Here is a 21,933-nt window from a genome sequence, read left to right on the forward strand (position 1 = left end):
TGCTTCGAGGAGCACTTCTCAAGGAGGGGCTGCATCCTTGTGGCTCTGAGATTCGCTTCTGACTCTTTTTCAACACACACTGCTTGGATTAGAGGAATGCCACTTAGGATTTTCTATCTCAGGTTTTCCCATCTTTTAACTGGGACCAAACCTTTGCAGGGGAGGAAAGATTTCTTTTCCTCATCCATTTACTAAGGTCATGGCTGGGAGCCCCTATCAACATGAGAAAACCATACACATTTTATTTAATATAGCCATGCACCTCATAAAGATGCTTCAGTCAACAACAGACCAAATATACGATAGTGGTCCCATATGATTATAATACCATATTTTACTTGTACCTTTCCTACGTTTAGATACACAGATACTTACCGTTGAGTTTCAGTGGCCTGCAGTGTTCAGCACAGTGGCGTGCTGTGCAAGCTTGCAGCCTGGAAGCAATCAGCGGGCCCACAGAGCCAGGTGTGCAGCAGGTTGTGCCTCTAGGTCTGTGTAAGCGCCCTCTGTGAAGTTCCCACGGTGAGAAAATGGCCTAGCGACGCATTTCTTAGGACATCTCACATCGTTCAGTGATGCAAGTTTTACATCACATGAGAAACTTCAGAAATTAGAACCCAAAGAAACAGACGCCTGTTTTTTTGGTCTGATTTGTGATGGAGTCTTGCTCTGTTGCCCAGGCTGGAATGTAGTGGTGCGATCTCAGTTCACTGCATCCTCCACCTCCTGGGTTCAAGAGATTCTCCCGCCTCAGCCTCCCAAGTAGCTGGGATTATAGGCGTGTGCCACCACACACAGCTAAGTTTTGTATTTTTAGTAGAAATGGGGTTTCACCACGTTGGCCAGGCTGGTCTTGAATTTCTAACCTCAAGTGATCCACTCACCTCAGCCTCCCAAAGTGCTGGGATTACAGACGTGAGCCACTGTGTCTGGCTGACACCCGTGTATTTTTACACTGCTAAGTCTGATGAAGAAGTGGACAGGTATGAGGGACACCTGGACAAAAGGGGTGTGATCCGTGGGGAATGAGGGGGGGGACTCCGCAGGGCCCATTTGTGCAAATTCTTCTCCGTGCCCCTTCTCTGTGTCTTCAGAGATGGAGAGTTCCTCTCCTCTGGGGACAGGGAGGATACCTGTGGAATGAGGGTCCTGGGCCTGCTGCAGGGGCCAGGGGGTGAGGGGAAGGTGAGAGTGACCTTCCTGCTTCTGCTGTTTCCTCAAAACACCAAGGTGCCACATTCTGGGGTGATGTGTCCTGAACCCTGTCACCTTCCCCAAGAAGGACTTGTGGGGGCTTCCTGCTGTCAGAACAAGCTGCACTGTGGTTTGAGAATCTGCTGTTCCCATGGAGTTGGCTGTGGGTGTCATCTTTACCTTTGCTTTATTTTTTGAAAGTACAGGTATCCAAATAGAAAGAATGGAAACCCATCCATTCTTGCCATTTAGACGGGAGAAAACTTTGGCTAATGAGATGATGTTTAGCTGTGTCTCTACAGGTACTGAGGATTTTTTTTAGAAGTACCAGGCTCCAGCCACGTGTGGTGGCTCACACCTGTAATCCCAGCACTTTGGGAAGCTAAGGCAGGCGGATCACGAGGTCAAGAGATCAGGACCATCCCGGCCAACTTGGTGAAACCCTGTCTCTATTAAAAATACAAAAATTAGCTGAGCATGGTGGTGCACACCTGTAGTCCCAGCTACTTGGGAGGCTGAGGCAGGAGAATCTCTTGAACCCAAGGTTGCAGTGAGCCGAGATCATGCTGCTGCACTCCAGCCTGGGCAACAGAGCAAGCTCTGTCTCAAAAAACAAAAAAGAAAAATGAAAAATGAAATGAGATAGGCCAAGTTAGCAGAACCAGAGACATGGCCACCAGCTCACTGTGGTCCGGTCAGGGTGCCTGTAACGCTCTCACAGTCAGCATAGAGGACTAGGTCAGGAACGGGACAGAAGAGCCAGGCTTTTGCTGCTTCTGACCGCCCGGCAGACAGACTCTAAGCAGCAGGCTACACGGAGGCACCAAGCAGGTCTGGGCTGTGTGACGTTCTCAAGAGGCTGCTTTGGTCTGGTCTGACCCATCTGCTCTTCCTGGTAGCCATTTGTGGAGAAGTGTGGGCTCTGTCTTCCACAAAGTCTGTTGTGCCCATTCCCCCGCCATCCTCCCAGGAGCTCAGCTTGGCTTACACCAGCACCTGCTGGCAAGTGTGGGTGTTAGAAAACAAGAATGTTTACAAGTTCATCCTGTGGGAGGGAGCTCTGGATGCAAGGGTGAGACCCGCTGGAGTGCAGCACATGGGAACAGATGGGCTGGGGGCACAAGGCTGACTCCACATGGCCTAAGATGGGCCAGGGATCCTTAGGGTTTCATGAGCTGAACGCTCTGTGGCTTTTAGAGAAACTTCCCTTCCCAATCCACCTGAATCTGTAAGGTCATCAAAGGAACCACTCAGCGATGAAGAGATTTTTCTTCCACCAATGCAGGAAATGGGAACTAGGCCAGAGCTGGTTATTCTAAAGGGGGATGAAGGCAATCTCTTTCTATTAGAGGAATGTTTTCTCTCAAGTTTTTTTTTTTTTTTTGACAGTTTCACTCTTGACGCTCAGGTTGGAGTGCAACAGTGCAATCTCAGCTCACTGCAACCTCCGCCTCCCAAGTTCAAGAGGTTCTCCTGCCTCAGCCTCCCGAGTAGCAAGGATTACAGGCATGCACCACTATGCCCAGCTAATTTTGTATTTTTAGTAGAGACGGGGTTTCTCCATGTTGGTCAGGCTCATCTCGATCTCCCAACCTCAGATGATCCACCTGCCTCGGCCTCCCAAAATGCTGGGATTACAGGTGTGAGCTACTGCACCCGGCCTTCTCTCAAGTTTTGTAACCTAAAGGAAACTGATGAGAAACTGGTGAGAAACCACAATTCTGGGACGGAAGAGGCTCCTGCAGTCAGAAGCAGGTACTTGAGGAAGGCAGGAAGTGGGACTCAGAGGACCCTATGGGCTTAAGCACAGAAAGAAGTTATCACGTGAGGGTGTGTCTTCTTATCATAGGGGTTGGGGGTGCATGCATGTGACATGCATGTACTGTGGTGTCTGGACTGCCTGCCTTTTTACTGGGGAGAGAAAGAAAATATAACACTGGCCAAGCCCCAGTTTCAGCGACCCTAGACACTGAAATGAAAGAAAATGCCCCTGCTACTGGGTGAAAGTGCAAGATTCTGATCAGGGGTTCCTAGAAGACCCTCAAAGTAACACAGGAGATACTGAGTTGATTCATGTGAAAAGAGGAACCACAGACCAAATGAGCTGGAGGATGAACCAACAGAAGACACAGAGACTCTCGGTTCCCAGGACAGAAGGGGAATGGATCAGGGCTGGGCACTTCTCTACTTTTGGAGAAGAGTAGAAAGAGGAAGCACTAGGTTCTGTCCGTACCCTCAGGGTTGAAGACAGTGGGAAATGGCTGGCACAACTGGGAGAAGGCAACATGACTGTTTGCCTTTATCATCCAAGCTCCCTGCTCTTTCCTGAGACGAGAGCTATCCCGAAGCTGTACCTCTAGTGAGAATGCTGCGTAATCACCAGGTGCAGGGAGAGCCTGGGAGCCAGCCAGAGCTAAGTGGCAAATGGGATGCCGGGATTCCTAACAGTGACCTGGAGGAATGCATGGGCAGGTCAGAGGGCAAAGAGCAAGACGCTCTGCAAGCTGTCTGTATGCCGTCCTGAGTGGTGGTTGAAGCTTAAGAAATTCCTATGACTGCCGGGCACGTGGCTCATGCCTGCAACCCCAGCACTTTGGGATGCTGAGGCGGGTGAATCACCTGAGGTTGGGAGTTCGAGACCAGCCTAACATGTTGAAACCCCATCTCTACTAAAAATATAAAATTAGCCGGGCATGGGACAGGCACAGTGGCTCACCCCTGTAATTCCAGCACTTTAGGAGGACGAGGCGGGCAGATCACCTGAGGTTGGGAGTTCGGGACCAGCCTGACCAATATGGTGAAACCCCATCTGTACTAAAAATACAAAATTAGCTGGGTATGGTGGCACAGGCCTGTAATCCCAGCTACTTGGGAGGCTGAGGCAGGAGAATTGCTTGAACCTGGGAGGCGGAGGTTGCAGTGAGCCAAGATCATGCTATTGCACTCCAGCCTGGGTGACAAGAGCAAAACCCCATCACAAAAATAAAATAAATAAATAAATAAATAAATAAATAAATAAATAAATAAGCCCAGCATGGTGGTACGTGTCTGTAATCCCAGCTACTTGGGAGGCTAAGGCAGGAGAATCGCTTGAACCTGGGAGGGGGAGGTTGCAGTGAGTTGAGATAGTGCCGCTGCACCCCAGCCTGGGTGACAAGAACAAAACTCTGTTTAAAAAAAGAAAGAAAAAAAAAAAAAAGAAAACACTATGACTTATCTGTCCTTAAGACAAACTAAATAATACTCTTTTATAGTTTTCTAACTCCCCAAAGAGCATCTACCTTGCCTCAACAGTGAGTTTCAAAGAAAAGGTCTTGAACTTCACTGAAGGGTGCCATCGTCACTCAAGAAAAGCATGGAGAGAGGAGGCGTTTACATCCTCTGCAGCACAGGCGACACATGCCTTGTCGGGGGAAGTGATGGAGGATGCAGGAGACCCAGAAGGAAAGCAGATGGGGCCCCTTTCCACACCTAATGCCCAGTTCCCGCTGGGGCCTGTTCCACGCTGGGGCACCTTCTTTACTTGAAGCGATCACTCTGCCAGAAACTCTGAAATGGGTTCTAAGAATGAGCCGGTAGTTCACACGGATGGCTTCGTATTCTTCAGCGCATAGAGCAGCTGTTTCTATGAAGTGTAGAGAAACAAATCCACACAGACTGGCTTCTTTGTGAAGCCCGGGTGAGTAATAAAGCCGGTGAGCTGAATGTTCACTCTTTCCAGAATTCACTAACAAGAACACACCTCTCATTCTATAAAGTGGATGAGCTCACTTGATGAGGGGGGAGGGGTGGCCCATCTATCATACTTGTGTTCATGGAAGATGACTAAGTGTAAGTAGCCCATAGCGCATCACAGGCAAGTCACTACCACACACCAGAGTGAGAAGCTGGGAATAAACTAGGTTTATTCACTAATGTGACCCAGAAATCTTGGATTCTGTTTCAGGATTGGTTTTTGGCTGTAGAATCCAGAAATCATTTCAACCTCTCAGTGCTTCAATTTTCTTCTGAAAGAAAGTGTGGCAAAAGGTACCCACTTCATAATGGAGTTGAGATTTCATGCGACAGTTATTTCTCTTCTCTATCAACTCAGTATCTCCTGTGCTACCTTGAGGGTCTTCTAGGAACCATTGATCAGAACCTTGCACACAGTAGCAGGGGCATTTTCTTTCATTTCAGTGACTGGGGTCACTGAAACTGGGGCTTGGCCAGTGTTATATTTTCTTTCTCTTCCCAGTAAAAAGGTAGGCAGTCCGTGCGACAGTTATTTCTATTCTATATAGCACCTGATCTTTAGGTGCGATATAAAATCAGAAATTATGTATCTTTCATCCTTGGAAAACTACAATGGAATCTCCATCCAACAGTTATTTCTCTTCTATAGTGAGTTTGGGGCCTAGGCTAGGAGAGCAAAATTGATTCCTTATTCTTCGAAAAACACCAAAAAGGTAGTTCTGTGAATGTACACGTGCGCTATCACAGATAAACCCCCCAGGGTCACAGGGAACCTTAGGGCAGAGAAAGGAGGCTCACTCAGCACTCACGAGTAACAACAGTTAACAGTTAGTTACATTAGCACTTAGAGTTCAATTGCTTAAAACCTAGGTTTAAGTTTCCTACAAAGTAATAAATGTGTTATTGGCACCTCTGATCTTTAGGTGCTATACAGATGCATTTTTAATCAAGTCCTCTTTTAAAAAGCCATGAAAAACCAATCGTAAACCAGATCACCAAGAAGACAGCACCATCTCTGACTTCCCCAAGTGGGTAACACAATGACCAGGATCTCCGGGTCTCGAGTTGCTGCTACTGGCAGTTTCCGAGGGACCCAGGAAGCAACTGGAGGGTCGGGAGGTCATGCCAATGGAGGGAGGTGATTTCTCCTCAAAAGGCTCAAGAATTCTGCACATAATTTTTCTGTTTTGATCTGCAAAATTTTATTAAGCAATAGCTGGACAACTCTTACAACTTCAAATCATCAAGAAAAAAATAAGGAGATTAATCCATCTCAATAATAAAGACAGAAAATAACTTGGACAAACCACGTCGTTTTGAATGCAAACCATTAATGCCTTCTAGAATATCTCCTGCACAATCTAATACACAAAGTACGTAAGAAGAGAGGCAAAGAAGGATGAGCTCATTAAAACGCATCTGGGAATCGCAACAGATCTTGCTTGGAGAGTAAAACAAAGCAGGATGCTGAATTAAAAAACCAACAAACCAACACTGGAGGAACGAGGTGCACAAGCAGTGCACGCCACTGCCGAGGTCTGGACATGAACATGCTGGTGGTCTAGTTTGGTCTGGGACCTATGCACCTGCATCGCGCACTTAAGGTCAAAAAAAAAAAAAAGGGGGAAAAGAAAATGCCAGTAGTAATAAACTCAGAAATTATGTCCAAATTTACAGTACCAAAATAATGTATTTATAAACAAATGCAAAAACTATACCCCTTTGGTAAATAATACAGTGCCTTTTCAGTCAAACGCATAACCCATGCTTTTCTACAACACGAAAAGATTTTTATCTACAATAAACAAGATCTTAGAACCCCTCCCCTCCCCTTAAAAAGAACTGTAAACAGAAAATGTAGGTACAAGTAAAGTTACACAAAAATTGCACAAAGCCAGATAAAATGGAAAGAAAGTAAGCCACAACCCATCAGAGTTTTATCAGCCAGAGGTAAGGAATCACACAAATGCTGAAGAGTTCTGAGTTGTGTGCTGCTACAGAAATCCCAGGAACTCAAACGACATTTTGGACACATTTTTGTCTCCACTAACTTTGCTTAAAACCATTGACTTGGCCAAGTGATACAGGCCCACAGTGACACCATGGACTCCTTCTCCACAGTTGCGGGGCAAAACTTTCCTTTTCAAGACGACTTTTGAATTTGAAGACCGAGTAACACAGCAGAGCACACAGGAATTTGAGGTGGCCTAGGTATATATATTCCTGTGGTTTGGGGGACAAGCAGTGATTTATTTCAGGGCTATTCCCATGGATGTCCAGCTGAGCAGGGCACACCTGTGGAGACTCCTGTCTTACCAGAATACACAGAAGAAGAATCAGTACTTCTGTGTATTCTATGAGGACAAACACTTAGAGGTGCACTTTCTAAATCCAAATCATTTAGAGGTGCACTTTGTAAAGATAGTACTCTAAATGCACTGATTTATATTCAGTACATAGCTCATTAACACAGGAAAAGAAATATTTCTCCACACAAAGGCAATGTTGTGAAATCTACTTCCCATGAAAAGTGGAATGATGAGACTCCAGCGCGGCGCTCTTAGGCTGTTAGAGCTCTAAGGGAGTGTAGAGGGTTGTCCAGGTTGCCCCTTTCATTTCACAAATGGAGGACTAGCCAGCCGCAGGGACTTGCCCAAGATCACCCTCCAACCTTGTGGCAGAGCAGGCTTGACCCTGGGGTTTCCTGACTTTTTGCTATGATTGCAAAATGAACGTAACACGTTATTGCAGGTCCTTGTGGGACACTTGACAAGGGAGCAATGAGTATGGATAAAAAGATAAGCCTGCGAAATTCTTTGATTTATGCTGCCATTAGAGCTTTGAGATTCTCCTGCTTCTTTGGCCCCAGTTTTTCTCAGGATATACATTCAGTAGGTATACTGTACACAAATCTATGCTTTTGGTTTGATGAGGTTAGAACTAAAACAAATTTAGAATTGGTTATATTTGTTAATACGCCACACTTCCCTCAAAAAGTCATAGATTCTTTATACAGTTAACCTTTCACTGGACTGTTTTTAAATTTAGGGATTCACTGAGGTATCTTGATATTCATAACTATTAATAGGCATAACATTTTTAGAAATCTCTTGCATAAAGTATTAATTTTAGTAGTATTTAGTCAACAGACTGACTGAAGGAAAGCACAATTGAAAATAAGACCACCACCATTAACTGAAAAGTTACCCTCTGAGCGCCGCGCAGCCCGCAGCTTACGTCTGCCTTGGTACAGGAGGGCAGCCTGTCCTTCAGGCCCCTGGCTAGAGGGGAGGTGAGCAGTGGCTGCCGGGTCACTCCGGTACAAGCCCATGTGCACCAAACATCTGAGACAGAAGCCTGTGCCTCCAAGTGGGGAAAACATCTTTTGGGGAGTGAGCTAGAAATTCAGAAGCTTAGTTAATTATTTGCTAAAAAAATCCATTTTTTTCTTCTCGCATATATTTGTAGCTTTCATTTCAAGGATTTCTTCCTACATTTACTCTTATTAAACAAGCTTTAAAATGGGCTTCTTCAGGGTCCCTATGTCTCAAAAACAATTAAAACACAAAAAGTGAAGCTTATGACTTAATAATTCCTTCCTCTGCTACTCTCATTCTAATAGGTCTCCCCTTGTCATTTCAGATTAACCTTTATTTTTAAATAAAAATAAAAGTTTCAAAAGAAGAGAGAATATTATTTGAGTGTTATCTCAAAGAAATAGTCTCCTTTGCAAATAATAACACAAAATTAAAAAAAAAAAGATTTTTAAACAATAGAAATTTTTTTCCCAATTAGACGTTACAAATTGTCCAGCAAAAAAACTATCAGCTGGGTGTGGTGGCTCACGCCTGTAATCCTAGCATTTTGGTAGGGCGAGATGGGCGGATCACCTGAGGTCATGAGTTCGAGACCAGCCTGGCCAACATGGTGAAACCCCATCTCTACTAAAAATACATTAAAAAAAAAAAAAAAAAAAAAATATATATATATATATATATATATATATATATATATATATATATTAGCCAGGTGTGGTGGCAGACACCTGTAATCCCAGCTGCTTGGGAGGCTGAGACAAGAGAATCACGTGAACCTGGGAGTTGGAGGTGGCGGTGAGCTGAGATTGTGTCACTGCACACCAGCTTGGTTGACCGAGTGGGATTGCATCTCAGAAAAAAACAAAAAAAAACTTCTATCATATCCTCTTTATTTCTTGCAGCAAAAGATACTGCGACCAAGTAAGTTGTTTTTCTAAATAAATAATTAAATGGTCACAACTCACCAAAACATAACAACAAAATAATTCCTAAGAACACTATGAAAAGCAAGATAAATAATTATCTCTTAGACAATAAAACAGGGGACTTGTATTTAAATTATCTGACCAGCTATAACCCATATTGCACAACTAATAATAAGCACGGAAACACCATACCAAGCTACAGAAACTCATATTAAAAGAATTAATTCTGATAACATTGCTAAATTTGTTCTGGAAGAGTGAACCCACTAAAAATATCAGGTCCAATACTTTTAAATATTAGAATGGGAAACTCTGGTGTTAAATGGGAGCTCTCTGCCGCATGAGAAGCCTCGTCAGTATGTCTTCGGGGTTTGGAGAGAATCATGAATGATGTTGTGTCATCTTGTTCTGGGAAAAAAAATGGGCCAGTTTCTTTTCTCGTTTTTAAACCACAACAGCGGATTAAAACACCTTTTCAATTTGAAAATACTTTTCTGTGGCATCTTCTACTTGTCTGTTTTCAGATAAAATCCAAATTTAGAACCCAATGCCAGCAGACAGTGCCTGTGCTCCTGCACAGCAGGCCCAGGAGAGGGGCCTGGTCCTAAGGACATCACAGTAAGAACTGAAAAACAAAGCAACAACACAAGACTGGGTTCTGTCATCAGGGCTTGAACACCGCCCATGTGCTCTCTCGGGGAGGAGGAAGTGGGAAGAGAGATTCTAGGTAGTTTTTGTTTTTACAATTAACAAAGTGTGATCAACCAACTACCTAGGTACTACAATTTTAACAATGTTTTCTCAGTGGTTTGGTTCCTTAGTAAACAGTCTGTACAGTTAATAAACAACTTTTTTTCTGAGAGAAGATCATGAAAATTTTGTCAAAGATTTTAATACCCTGGTGAATACTTAAAATATGTTTTTGTTATGTTTCTAATTTGATAGAAAGCATTTGTGGTCAACTAAATTTTAATGTAGCCAAGAGGAGCAAAGGAGGGGTTTCCAATCAAGTGTCGTCCACACTTTTAGAACAGGAAGGCCTAGAACAGGATATCTAACGGGAAAGATCATGTTTACAGAAATGCATTCCAGATTAAAAAATAAAAGAGGCAGAGAGAGTAGAGGCTTTCTCGGCACGTGGGGATCTAGTGACTCCCAGCACGTTGTTTGAGAAAACTGCTACCACTACCACAGGCCAGGATCTTCCCGTTTTTGTGTCTCATCTTTTCCCAAAACCAGTCATACTGAATGATCATCACTGATCCTACGCAACTTTGACAGATGATGAAACTAGTGGAGTCTTTCAATGTAAACATCCTCCGAAGAGGAGTGTAGCCCTTGTACTGCTGCTACAGGTCACATGCTGAGTCACACTGCTGTCTGCAGAGGGATGTGACCCTGTGCACATATACAGTGTCTTCTTCACCTTCGTCCTCTCCCCAACATCCTCAATAAGCAAATCTCATTTCTACCTGGTGAGAACCCCCGTTAAGAGCCTACTCTGTCAGTCCAACACAGTGCATCTGCCCAAATGTCCTTTGTTAATTAAGTCACCTTTTGGGGAGTAACATCATTAGCATAAATTAAATGCCATCCCCACCCTGTCCCCTAAGAACCTGTATCTTCAGGATTTTTGGCTGTGTTTTGTAAAAGCTTTTTGCTTTTACACTAGTGGTGATGTCAGAGGAGTACCAAAGGCTAAATGTCGTAGAGAATGCACAATAATGCATCCCCCTATGTCTAAAAGAATAGCAGGCTATAAGGCAGTCTGTCTTTATTCTGAAGGGCCCAGTGGAGCATTACCACAGCCAAGCTACATTTCCTGAAGGAACATCAGGTGTCTGGCACGCTTTGCTTCCAAATGCCGCTGAAATGAAACAAACAAACAAACAAACAAACAAGAACAGACACTAAAAGGTAATAAAGCCCAACCAAATAAGCGACGACCACAGGTCAGCGCCCTCTCCTGGGCCTGCCGGGCTTTTCCAGTTTTACTGTTGCCTTCTGGTCCTCCCAGGCATCTGGCCCCTTGAGGGCTCCTCTGGCATCTCCGAAGACCTCTTCCCAAGGCTGTCTGCATCTCTCTCCTCCCCACAACTGTCTGTTCATTTGAGGCGCTGAGTCACGTTGGCCAGGGCGACTGCAAAGGCCTGCACGGCTGAGAATGGGTACTGGAAGTCTAGGATGTACGCGTTGCCATCAATCCGTCCAAACTGCATCACCTGGAGGCGGGCAGGGGAAGCAAAGACACTAAAGAACAAGGTGGGCAAGGCGACCGCCGGGTCTGCGCGGCTCTGATGGAAGCAGACAGCACAGTCTAGGAGATGCTTTTGCTAACAAAAGTGACTGAATCTGGTGAAGCCTCTAGATCAAACTCCAAGTTTGTAGGAAATAAGGAGACTGAGGAACACGGTAACACAACGAAGACAATGAGCAAGGTTCAGAGAGTGGGGACAATGGCCTCCAGCTCCTTCCATGAACAGTTACCTGTGGGGCACAACAGCCAACGTTTGGGTGATGGGCACACTAGAAGCCCACCCCCCATTACGCATGTAAGGTCCATGTAACAAGCACATGTACCCCCGAATTTAAAAGGAAAACCAAAGAATGTGGGGAATGCTACAGGCCACATGAAGTGGTTTCTTCACCTAGGGAGTGGAAAAGACAAAGAAAAGCAGAGAGAAGCTCCAGCAGGCCGGAGGCTCCAGAAGAGAAGTGGCACGGCCACTGTCCAACGCTGCTGCCTCGGGGAGGGACTTGCAGCCACCTCCTCACCAGCTCCTGTGCCCATATCCCAACAGACAGGCGCCACGGCCTAGCACACCAGCCACACTCATCACCTCCGGTCCCCCCACCTCTGTGTGCTCCACAGCGGCGGGGACTCTGCCTTCCTCACTGCCCTGACTCCAGTCCTATAGTAGGGGTCGACAAACTTTCTGAGCGGCTGATGATAAGTAGTATTTTAGGCTTTGTGGGTCATACGGTTTTTACCATCATCCTCTGCTCTGCTGCTATCCGGCCAAAACAGCCAGGGATGATACTTAGGTGAATGAGTGTTGCTGTGCTGCAACACAACTTTGTTTACAAAAAGAGGCAGCTGGCCAGATTGGCCCAAGGGCCAGTTTGCCAACCCTTGGGCTTAGAGTATTGCCAGACACACAGCAGGTTCCCAATAACATTTATTGAGTGAATTAATGAAAATATGAATTTAAATAGAGAGGGGAAAGGAATTTGCAGGATGGTGAAGGAGGGGAGCTGGCAGCAGGACAGATCAAGCCTTAGGAAGAGCTAAGGACCCAATGTATTCAGCTGCACCAAGAGGATTTATCTGGTCTGAGAACTTGGCAATGACTTCCCTATACAGAGAAATACGCAAACGAGCAAACAGTCAGAAAACAGGCAGGCAGTATGCACAGGGGAAGAAAAGTATGCAAAAAGGGAAATGTAGCTAAGCCATAATATATGGGTCCAACTGACTGGCATAACAAGGCAGCCAGTGACCAGTGATTTAATGGAGAAGGAAAAGCTTCATACTTGTGTGTGTTTGTGTGCATGGGGTGAGCAAAACTAACCCTCGCACTCCATAGGAAGTCACTATCTGATGCCAAAAAGAGAAAAGTCAATGAGTAGAAGTAGAAACATTCTTTACAAATATGATGGCAGGCCAGGTGCGGTGGCTCACACCTGTAATCCCAACTTTATGAGAGGCTAAGGCAGGAGGATTGCCTGGAGCCCAGGAGTTTGAGACCAGCTTGGGCAACACAGTGAGACCCCCATCTCTAAAAAATAGATATAAATAAAATTAGCTGTAGTCCCAGCTACTTGGGAGGCTGAGGCAGAAGAATCGCTTGAACCTGGGAGGTGGAGGTTGCAGTGAGCCGAGATCATGCCACTGCACTCCAGCCTGGGTGACAAAGACTCTGTCTCAAAAAAAAATAAAGATAAAAAAAAATATATATATATATATTATATATATATATATGTGTGTGTGTGTGTATACATATATGTGTATGTGTGTAATTAGTTGGGTGCGATGGTACACACCTGATCTCTCAGCAGCCTGGGAGGCTGAGATGGGAGGACTGCTTGAGCCCAGGAGGTTGTGATTGTGCCACTCCACTCCAGCCTGGGTGACAGATCAAGACCCTGTTTCTCAAAAAACAAATATGATGGCAAACCCCAGAGAAACCAAGAGTTGGAAGCAGCCGCCTCTGGGAGGGCAGGCAAGGTGAGTGGTGGGGCTGGTGGAGCCAGCTCATTTTCTTCACAGGTCTCGTACAATCATTTGACTTTAAATACTCAATCTGTGCATGACTTCCATTACAAATACAAGACAGCAGTGGGCACACTAAAAATCATAACCCATGAGCTCCACCCAAGAGGTATTCGTTGTTTACCACACTTCCCATTTGGCCTTTTGGAAAACGCTCCTTGAGGCTGAAGCACTGATGGCCCTCACCTCCTGGGCCCACAGTACCACCCGGTCTGAGGTCTGTCTTACCTGCCGCCCCTCTAACTCGATCTGGAAGTTCTTGGCGGACTCCTGGGTCACCCGCCCCCCGAAGTCCAGCTGGTAGACCTGGGTGGCCTCATTCCACAGCGGCTGCTTGTTGGCCATCACATACACGAAGCCTTGGCTGCCCAGCCGTCCGTCCTCCTTCTCGCTGGCCCGCCGGCACTTGGCCTCCTCCAGCTCACCCGCAGCCCTCGGGGCACGCTTGCTCTTCCAGCCCTTCCTGCTGCCCTGGCTCTGGTTCATGAGCTCATCCCCGCTGATGAACAGCTCAGGCTCGCTCTCGGAGCTGTCCTGGAACTCGTTCGTCTTATTCAACTTCTTTGACTTCATTTGGTCTTTCTGACTCTTCACTTTTTTCTTCTCTCTCCCCAGGTGTGGGCTGGAGATAAGGGAATTAAAGTCACTCAAAGTCCTGGCCTCCTTCCTCACTTTGCCCTCAGTAATGGCCTGTACGCTTCCCTCCTCTGCTCGGCTGTCCAGGCGCTTCCGGTTCTTCTTTCCAAATTTTTCTGTCCGCTGGGGGACGGGGCTTTCGGTCAGGGAGAGGACTTCCTGGAAGTTGTCCGCGGTCTCTACCATCACCTCTGTGCCCATGTGGCTCTGGAGGTCAGCAGGCGGTGGGGACACAAGGGGCTTCTCCACCACCAAGTGTGGCTTTGGGGGGAGCGTGCCCTGGAGGGTCTGCACGGGCGGGCAGGCGCTGTAGGAACTCCATGGGTGCAAGGCGACAGGTGGCAGCTGTAAACTAGAGCACGTGCTGCTTCCTGGGTACATGGGGGGCAGGGCGCAATAGGAGAGGCTGGGTGGGTACACCGGCTGAAGGACCACAGAAGGCTCCTGTTGTGCAAACTGTGTTGGGGACAGGGCGTCTTTGGGAGAGCAGGGAGCCTGCACTCCGGGCAAAGGGGGGTTGTTATAGCTTCCTGGATACGGCACTCCCATCCCATAGCCTGTTTGGAAAGTGGCAGTAGGGCTGGCGGGAGACTTGGGGGAGATGAAGGGCACTCGAGACACGTCCAGGTGCTGGCCTTGACTCAGCATCAGAGGGGACAGTTTTAAGGGGTTGGGCCCTGAAGTCTGTGCTGTCCTTTCTTGAGGAACCCAAACGTCCTCACCCAGCATGGGGTCCCACTGGTAAGGGGGTGGCCGTTTCAGGGTGACAGCAGCTTCAGGCAGGGGCGGGTGCCTCAGGGGCTTCTCAAGCGGACAGTGCTGGGACAGGGCCTCGTCCTCTGTGAAGGCGGAGTTGACATAGTCGGTGCGGTCGCGGGAGCTGTCGGGCGGGCTCAGGAGGCTGTAGGAGGACTGCGAGGCCAATGGGGAGGCACTGGCGGCATGGGCCAAGGCAGCCCCGGGCTGCGAGCCAGGCCCTGTGCCACTGCACTGGCTGCAAGTATACAGGGCAGGTGGGGGCCGCGCTGGGAGCTGTGTCACCACCCCCCCGGACCCGCCCTTGGGCTTGGCCAGGGGCTGCAGGGGGGCCCTCGGGCTGTCAGCCAGCTGGGCCATCTTGAGTGCAGCCTCGCGGTTGTTCCTCCGCAGGGTAGCGTGGATGAGGCTATTGTCGGACCTCTGGGCAGCCCCACGCCCCTGGGCAAGCTGGCTGGCAATTTCGGGATATGGGGGTGGGTCCCCGGTGGGGATGGAGTAGCGAGGGACGGTCAGGCGGTTCAGGGTGGCACTAGTGCAGGGCTGGGGGACCTTCTTCTCAGTGGCTGTGAGCCTCAAGGTGGCAGAGCTGCCCGGGCCGGGGAGGGTGTAGGTGTTCTGGGAGCACAGCATCCGGGTTCGAGGCCGGCACACCTCCTCCACGTTGCCACTGCTGTCGAAGGTGGTGATCCTCTCATAGCCCAGGGGCGTCTGGTAGTGCACTGACGTGGGGTAGAGGGAGAAGTCGCCCTTCTTCAAGCACACATCCACTGGGGGCTGTGGGGGCGGCAGAGGAGGTGGGGGTGCTGCTGTGGTGGGGGCGGCAGGGATGGTTCCTGGGTACGGGGGTGGAGGGTTCATCTTTGTCACCTGGACCTCCTGGGGGGCACTAAAGACCACTGCGTCCCCCTCAGCAGCCAGCTGCGGTGGTGGCCGCAGGGCCTTGGCTGATTTCTGCAGGTGTTCGTGGTCTCGATCTCCATGGCCCGCCGTGGACAGCTGCATGGGCCCCTGCGGTGGTGGGGGAGGCAGGGACAGTGGAGGGGGGTTCTGAATGATGCGGCCCGTCTCCACGCTTCCGAAAATCACCTGTCCAGGGTTGGAGTACCGGTTGGAGACTGGGTACTGGGTGGCACTGTCACCTGCATGTTCTGCTGCCCCTACAGCTGTCGTCTGGTTGGTCAGGACATCTAGCTGCACGTTCTGATTGGCCAGTAGGGACTGCACCAGCCCTATGCTCTGCGTGGGCGACATAGCCTGAGCCGAGCTGTGGATCGGTGCAATAGGGATGTTCACGGTACAGGGTGGGCTGTTCTCAGGGACACCAGATGCTCCTGTCACTGGAAGAAAATGAGAAAAAGGAACTGCTTACAAAAACACGGCCATTAAACCGGGTCAGGATAAGCAATACATCTGGGACTCAACCACTCTCCTTCTGCATACAAAATGCAGTTGCCAGAGACTGAGACATGTCTGCTTGGGGAAAGCTGGCCTGCTCACACAAGTAAGCTGGGTTCTGCAGGGCAGCCTGCTGCTGCCTGTTAGCTAAGGGTACTGGTCAGAGCTTTCCAACTAACTCACTTTTGAACCTTCTGAACTTGACACCAGTGCCTCAATGGCACCATCACAGATAATTAAATGCCCGAAGAAGCTTTTTACTGATGATATTTATAAAATACACACCCTTTTAGGCAAGAAGAGGGTAATGGTACAGGGAGAACCTCTCCTGAGGACTCGCAGTACCTAGGCCTCTGCATAGGCCTATTCATGATTATGGGATGGATAATGTGGAAAGTATCACGCAACAGATGTGTATAAGAAACGTTTGTACATTAGGTTTCTGTAAATAGAAGCATGTAAAATGTAGTAGAAAAAACAATGAAAAGAATCTTCTAGTGAATCTGAGTATCACATGAAGGATCATTTCCTAATTTTTTTTTTTTTTTGAGACAGAGTCTTGCTCTGTTGCCCAGGCTGGAGTACAGTGGCTCGATCTTGGCTCACTGCAACCTCCACCTTCTGGATTCAAGTGATTCTCCTGCCTCAGCCTCCCCAGTAGCTGGGATTACAGGCCTGTGCCACCACGCCCAGCTAATTTTTGAATTTTTTTTTTTTTTTTTTTTTTTTGAGATGGAGTTTCGCTCTTGTTACCCAGGCTGGAGTGCAGTGGCGCGATCTCGGCTCACCGCAACCTCCGCCTCCTGGGTTCAGGCAATTCTCCTACCTCAGCCTCCTGAGTAGCTGGGATTACAGGCACGCACCACCATGCCCAGCTAATTTTTTTGTATTTTTAGTAGAGACGGGGTTTCACCATGTTGACCAGGATGGTCACGCTCTCTTGACCTCGTGATCCACCCGCCTCGGCCTCCCAAAGTGCTGGGATTACAGGCTTGAGCCACCGCGCCCGGCCAATTTTTGAATTTTTAGTAGAGACGGGGTTTTGCTATGTTGGCCAGGCTGGTCCTGAACTCCTGACTCAGGTGATCCACCCACCTCGGCCTCTCAAAGTTCTGGGACTACAGGTGTGAGCCGCTGTGCCCGGCCTTTATCTGCTTTTTAGTATTTCTAACAGTGTGTAAGATAGAGCCACGCTGAATTAAACCCTGTAAATATATCCTCCTTGTACACAGTGGGAGTTTAACAGAGCCTGTGTCTGAACAGCAATCTACAGACAGGTGCTCAGAGCCACTGTCCGCACTGACCTGTTTAAAGTGCCCATTGAGCACTCTGCAAGTGGCTCCTCTAGGCCCTTTGTGCTACTCTGTGGCTTTTGCTCAGAAAAAAACTGTCACCAATCCAGAAATCGGAGGCATGGCGTAAGTACTAGGTGGCAGCTAGTCTATGATTAGGAAATGTGACTTAACAGGTGAACTGTGAAAGCTAGTTGACTTTCCATCAAAAGAACTACCGTATCAAGCCAGTTAGTTTGTCATAAGCTAAGCTGGCCCTTCCTTGGGTTCTCCTAGTGAGACACATAACTCTCCTCTGGCTGCACAAATTTGGGTCTGTCTCAGGTTTTCTATCACTCCTGTTCAGATGCCTCTTCCAGAAGCTCTCTCATCTGTATGAAACACTGACGGCAGGCATCTTTCACTTTAAGGAAGAAGAGTCTCTTTGCTGAGTCACCATCATTAAATGTAATCCCTGAGACAATATGTTCCCTGCTCACACTGGGAAGCACAGACAATAACGACAGCGGCATCAGCTAAACTTCGGAGAGAGCTGTGTTAGTCGCATTTTGGGAGAACAGGGAAAGCATTGGGGGAGAGTTTAAAAGCACTTCTAATTCCAAGATTCTGAAAGTGCAGGGGATGCACTAGAAAGCTCAGGTATGGGAGCCTTCACCAAGTTACAGGTATTTATGTGGTTGTAAATTGGCCTATTAGGACCACATAAGCCTAGGACATTTGCTAACCCATGCAGGAGAGGTATACCATCAGAGAACCAGGATGGCCATTGTTGGAAGGTGCAGTAGAAATCATTTTATTCAGGTAAAAAGACTGGGCTGTCAGAGAGGTAAACAGCTCCCTCAAGTTCAGAGCTCAAGTGAGGGGCAGGGCCTGAGCTGGAACGTGTGGCCCTCTATGTCCACTGTGAGGACCAGTCCCTCTGGCCACAAACATCCAGATACTGGAGAAGTCGTGGTCCATGTCGGGGTTCTCCTAGCTCAGAAACCAGGGACTTCCAGAGCTCTGCTTGGTTAGAAGTAGAGAAGTCTGTGTATCTAGAAAATCTCAGGTGGACTTTTACTTAGAAAAATAAGTTATTTTCAAGTACCAATTGAAAATAGGTACACACAGCTAACTGGCAGACTAATTTGGAAGTCACTACAATCTATTAACTGAACTAAAATCCCCCCTCCCCCGCCCTGCTGGGAAAGACATTAACTGAAGATGCTAGAGTTATCTATATTTACCATTTGAAACTGGAATTTAAAAATCGTATATACCAGATTTTATCTTGAACTCAGGCCAGGTCCCTGTGCACTGAGACATGCACATTATGGCAGAAGAAAGGAGGTTACAGGTAAAGGGTTTTGTGTCTTGGACACAGGGCAGATTTGAGAAACTGGGTTCTGTGGGTACTGCGGGAATGCTGGAGTGAGACAATATCTCATCAGGGGTTGAAAGGACGAAGCCTGGCCTAGATCAATGAGATTGGTCAGTTTTGGTTTTATTTAGTTCTGATCAGTTCTGCAAACTTATCTTAATCCAGACACATGACTAAGAGGACAGCTATGAGGATAAAGTCAGATGTGAGAACTGGGACTCCCTCCCTCCAACACTGGTACCAATCCATGACTTTTCTCCTGGGACCCACCAGCACATCTCCCAACCTTACTGAGGCAGAAACACTTTTTCCAAACCCAGGAAGCAGACGGAAATCCTCAACAACTGACCACTCTGCCCCTGCCAGCACGATTCACTGATAGCGGGATCGTGACAAACAAGCTGACGTTATGTGAACACACCTGGTAAATCATCTTCATCTTCACTGAAAACATTTGGGTTGAAGACAGGCAAATTAATATAGTCCATGGAAATTTTCCGAACTTCTGGGAGATAAATGGTCATCTGCCGCGGCTGGAGATGCAGGAGGCTGGTTTTATAGATTACTGGTGGGGAAAAAGAAGGGCACAATTAACAGAGACACACCAGAGCAGAGCCAAAGTGTCAAGAGAGTCATGGGAAGAAGAGAGGGCTGCAGTTTCCCTGTCATCAGAAGGCAGATCTGTGCAGGCAGGGCCCAGAGGCTCAGAGGAGCTCTCCATTTCTCCCTGGTCCTCAAGGCGGCCATACTAGCCATGGTTCGGGATTCAGTAATAGCATCTCCCTGGTCTAGCTTGGCCTCCTTGCCAATGGTTTGTCTACAGAACTACAAATTTCAGATGTTAAAAAAAATTTTTGCCAGGCGTGGTGGCTCATGCCTGTAATCCAAGCACTTTGGAGGCCAAGGTGGGTTAATCACCTGAGGTCGGGAGTTCAAGACCAGCCTGACCAACATGGTGAAACCCCGTCTTTAAAAAAAAAAAAATTTTTTTTTAGACACAAATCATTTCTTTTAGAATGAGCTAGGATATAAAAAGATATTTTTTAAAAACCTCATTTGCAATCAGAAGGATGATTGAATGGAAACAGTAAAACGCAGCCTTCGTTTCAGCTGGAACCTTGCCTTACTGGCTTTCAATTTTAATCTAATCACCAGGATAGGGATTTTTTTTTTTTTTTTTTTGAGACGGAGTTTCGCTCTTGTTACCCAGGCTGGAGTGCAATGGCGCGATCTCGGCTCACCACAACCTCCGCCTCCTGGGTTCAGGCAATTCTCCTGCCTCAGCCTCCTGAGTAGCTGGGATTACAGGCACCCGCCACCACGCCCAGCTAGTTTTTAGTATTTTTAGTAGAGACGGGGTTTCACCATGTTGACCGGGATGGTCTCGATCTCTTGACCTTGTGATCCACCCGCCTCGGCCTCCCAAAGTGCTGGGATTACAGGCTTGAGCCACCGCGCCCGGCCCAGGATAGAGATTTATAAGGAATTTCCACACGGTTGTTTTTTTAAACTTCAAGATTTAATTTGATTAACAGGGACATTTAGGAGAAGGCCTAGATTGCAACTAAAATATTTAGAGGAAGAAAAATATGTTTAAATATAATGAATCTGAATTTAAGTTTCACAGTAAAGTTGGGATGAAACTGCCCTGTGAATTTGCTTTTGTGTTCAAGAGTCTTTCCTGTGAGACAGGTAGCACACAGCTTCTTTATTCTAGCTCCATGGTGGTCACCTTGACACCGGTGGCTGGCCTCCTTTGTGTGGGGCCTGCTGTGCCCAGTCGTGCTGCAGGTCAGCCACTAGAAGCATCTTTGCAGCGTTGGACCTCCGACTGGTATGGGCTAAGGCGAGTTTTCCTACCCCACAGTAGGGAAGGCCTTACGCATGTGTTTCTCTCTCTTCCCCACAAAGGAAAGAGAATATGAATTTTGGTTTAAAAATTCTGTGTGGTTCCGTAAGACTTAAGTGCTATTCTTTGTTGTTCACGTGGACAAAGCAATTAAAAAAAAAAAAATTCTAGGAGGGATTTAAAAAAAATCACATCAGTTATCTCCAGGGAAGAAAACTAGGTGGCTGATGGTGAGAATGAGAGAGATTTTTTTACTGTATAAACCTCTGAATCTTTTGGATTTTGTAGAATCTACTGTGTATTGTTAAAATGCCAAAAATTCAAAATAAAAAAATTTCATGAGCCAGATCTAACTGAAGGAAACAAATTATCCAACGTGGGGAATAGCACTCACTTTTTAAGTTCACTGGAGTGTCATATATTGTTTTTGAAAAGATCATTTAATGGGGTACCACCTACCTTCTAGAATCCAAGAGTTAATTTCTGTTCTCTAGTATTAATAGAATCAAGTGGACAATTATTTTAGCTTGACAAAGTAGCTCTATGGACCAAAATGCTCTTTTTAAAAAGGTCAGGCTGGGCATGGTAGCTCGCGCCTGTCATCCCAGCACTTTGAGAGGCCAAGATGGGGGGATCACTTAAGGCCAGGAGTTCAAGAGCAGCCTGGGCAAAATATTGAGGTCCTTTCTCTACCAAAAATTTTTACAATGAGCTGGGCATAGTGGCACGTGCCTTGTTGATGGTCCTAGCTAGTACAGGCTGAGGTCGGAGAATCACTGAAGTGCAGGCGCTTGAGGCTACAGCAGGCTGTGACGGCACCACTACACTCTAGCATGGGAGAAGAGCCAGACCCTATCTCCCTGCACCCTAAAAAAGGGCAGCGTGTGTCTCAAAGGCTCTTACATGCTCTTATTTTAAGATCTTTACTGGCTTATTTATGGACCTACTCAACATCCAACAATGAAAAGACCTATTAAGTAAATTCTCACTTCCATTCCCTTTTTCAATATTTACCATAGGCAGATGGCTAAGTTCTCAGCTTACGGATGTGGGAATAATCATAAGAGTCAAACAGTGGTTATTAAAAATCAACTTTATTTATCAATAGGGCACTAATGAGTAACTGAACAACAGGCATCGTGGTCATCAGAGTTTCCGGGTTGTTGAAAATATTATGAGGAATTTGCATTATGTACA

General features: G+C 47.1%; 1 protein-coding gene across 3 annotated transcripts in view; it reads right to left on the reverse strand.

Annotated features, from left to right (window-relative positions):
• Positions 1-6,965: 6,965 nt before the first annotated feature.
• TULP4 (TUB like protein 4) overlaps positions 6,966-21,933 on the reverse strand; it is a 287,703-nt gene continuing 272,735 nt past the window's right edge. For all 3 annotated transcript variants that reach the window (XM_039467723.2, XM_074397192.1, XM_074397191.1), the window contains 3 exons: positions 19,309-19,452; positions 13,674-16,177; positions 6,966-11,394 (listed from right to left, as the gene is read on the reverse strand). In XM_039467723.2, the coding sequence (XP_039323657.2) occupies positions 11,278-11,394; positions 13,674-16,177; positions 19,309-19,452 (2,765 nt within the window). In that variant the 3' untranslated portion in view covers positions 6,966-11,277. The remainder of the gene's footprint in view (positions 11,395-13,673; positions 16,178-19,308; positions 19,453-21,933) is intronic.

This window comes from Saimiri boliviensis, chromosome 4, assembly GCF_048565385.1.
Source record: "Saimiri boliviensis isolate mSaiBol1 chromosome 4, mSaiBol1.pri, whole genome shotgun sequence".
Classification (NCBI taxonomy): domain Eukaryota; kingdom Metazoa; phylum Chordata; class Mammalia; order Primates; family Cebidae; genus Saimiri; species Saimiri boliviensis.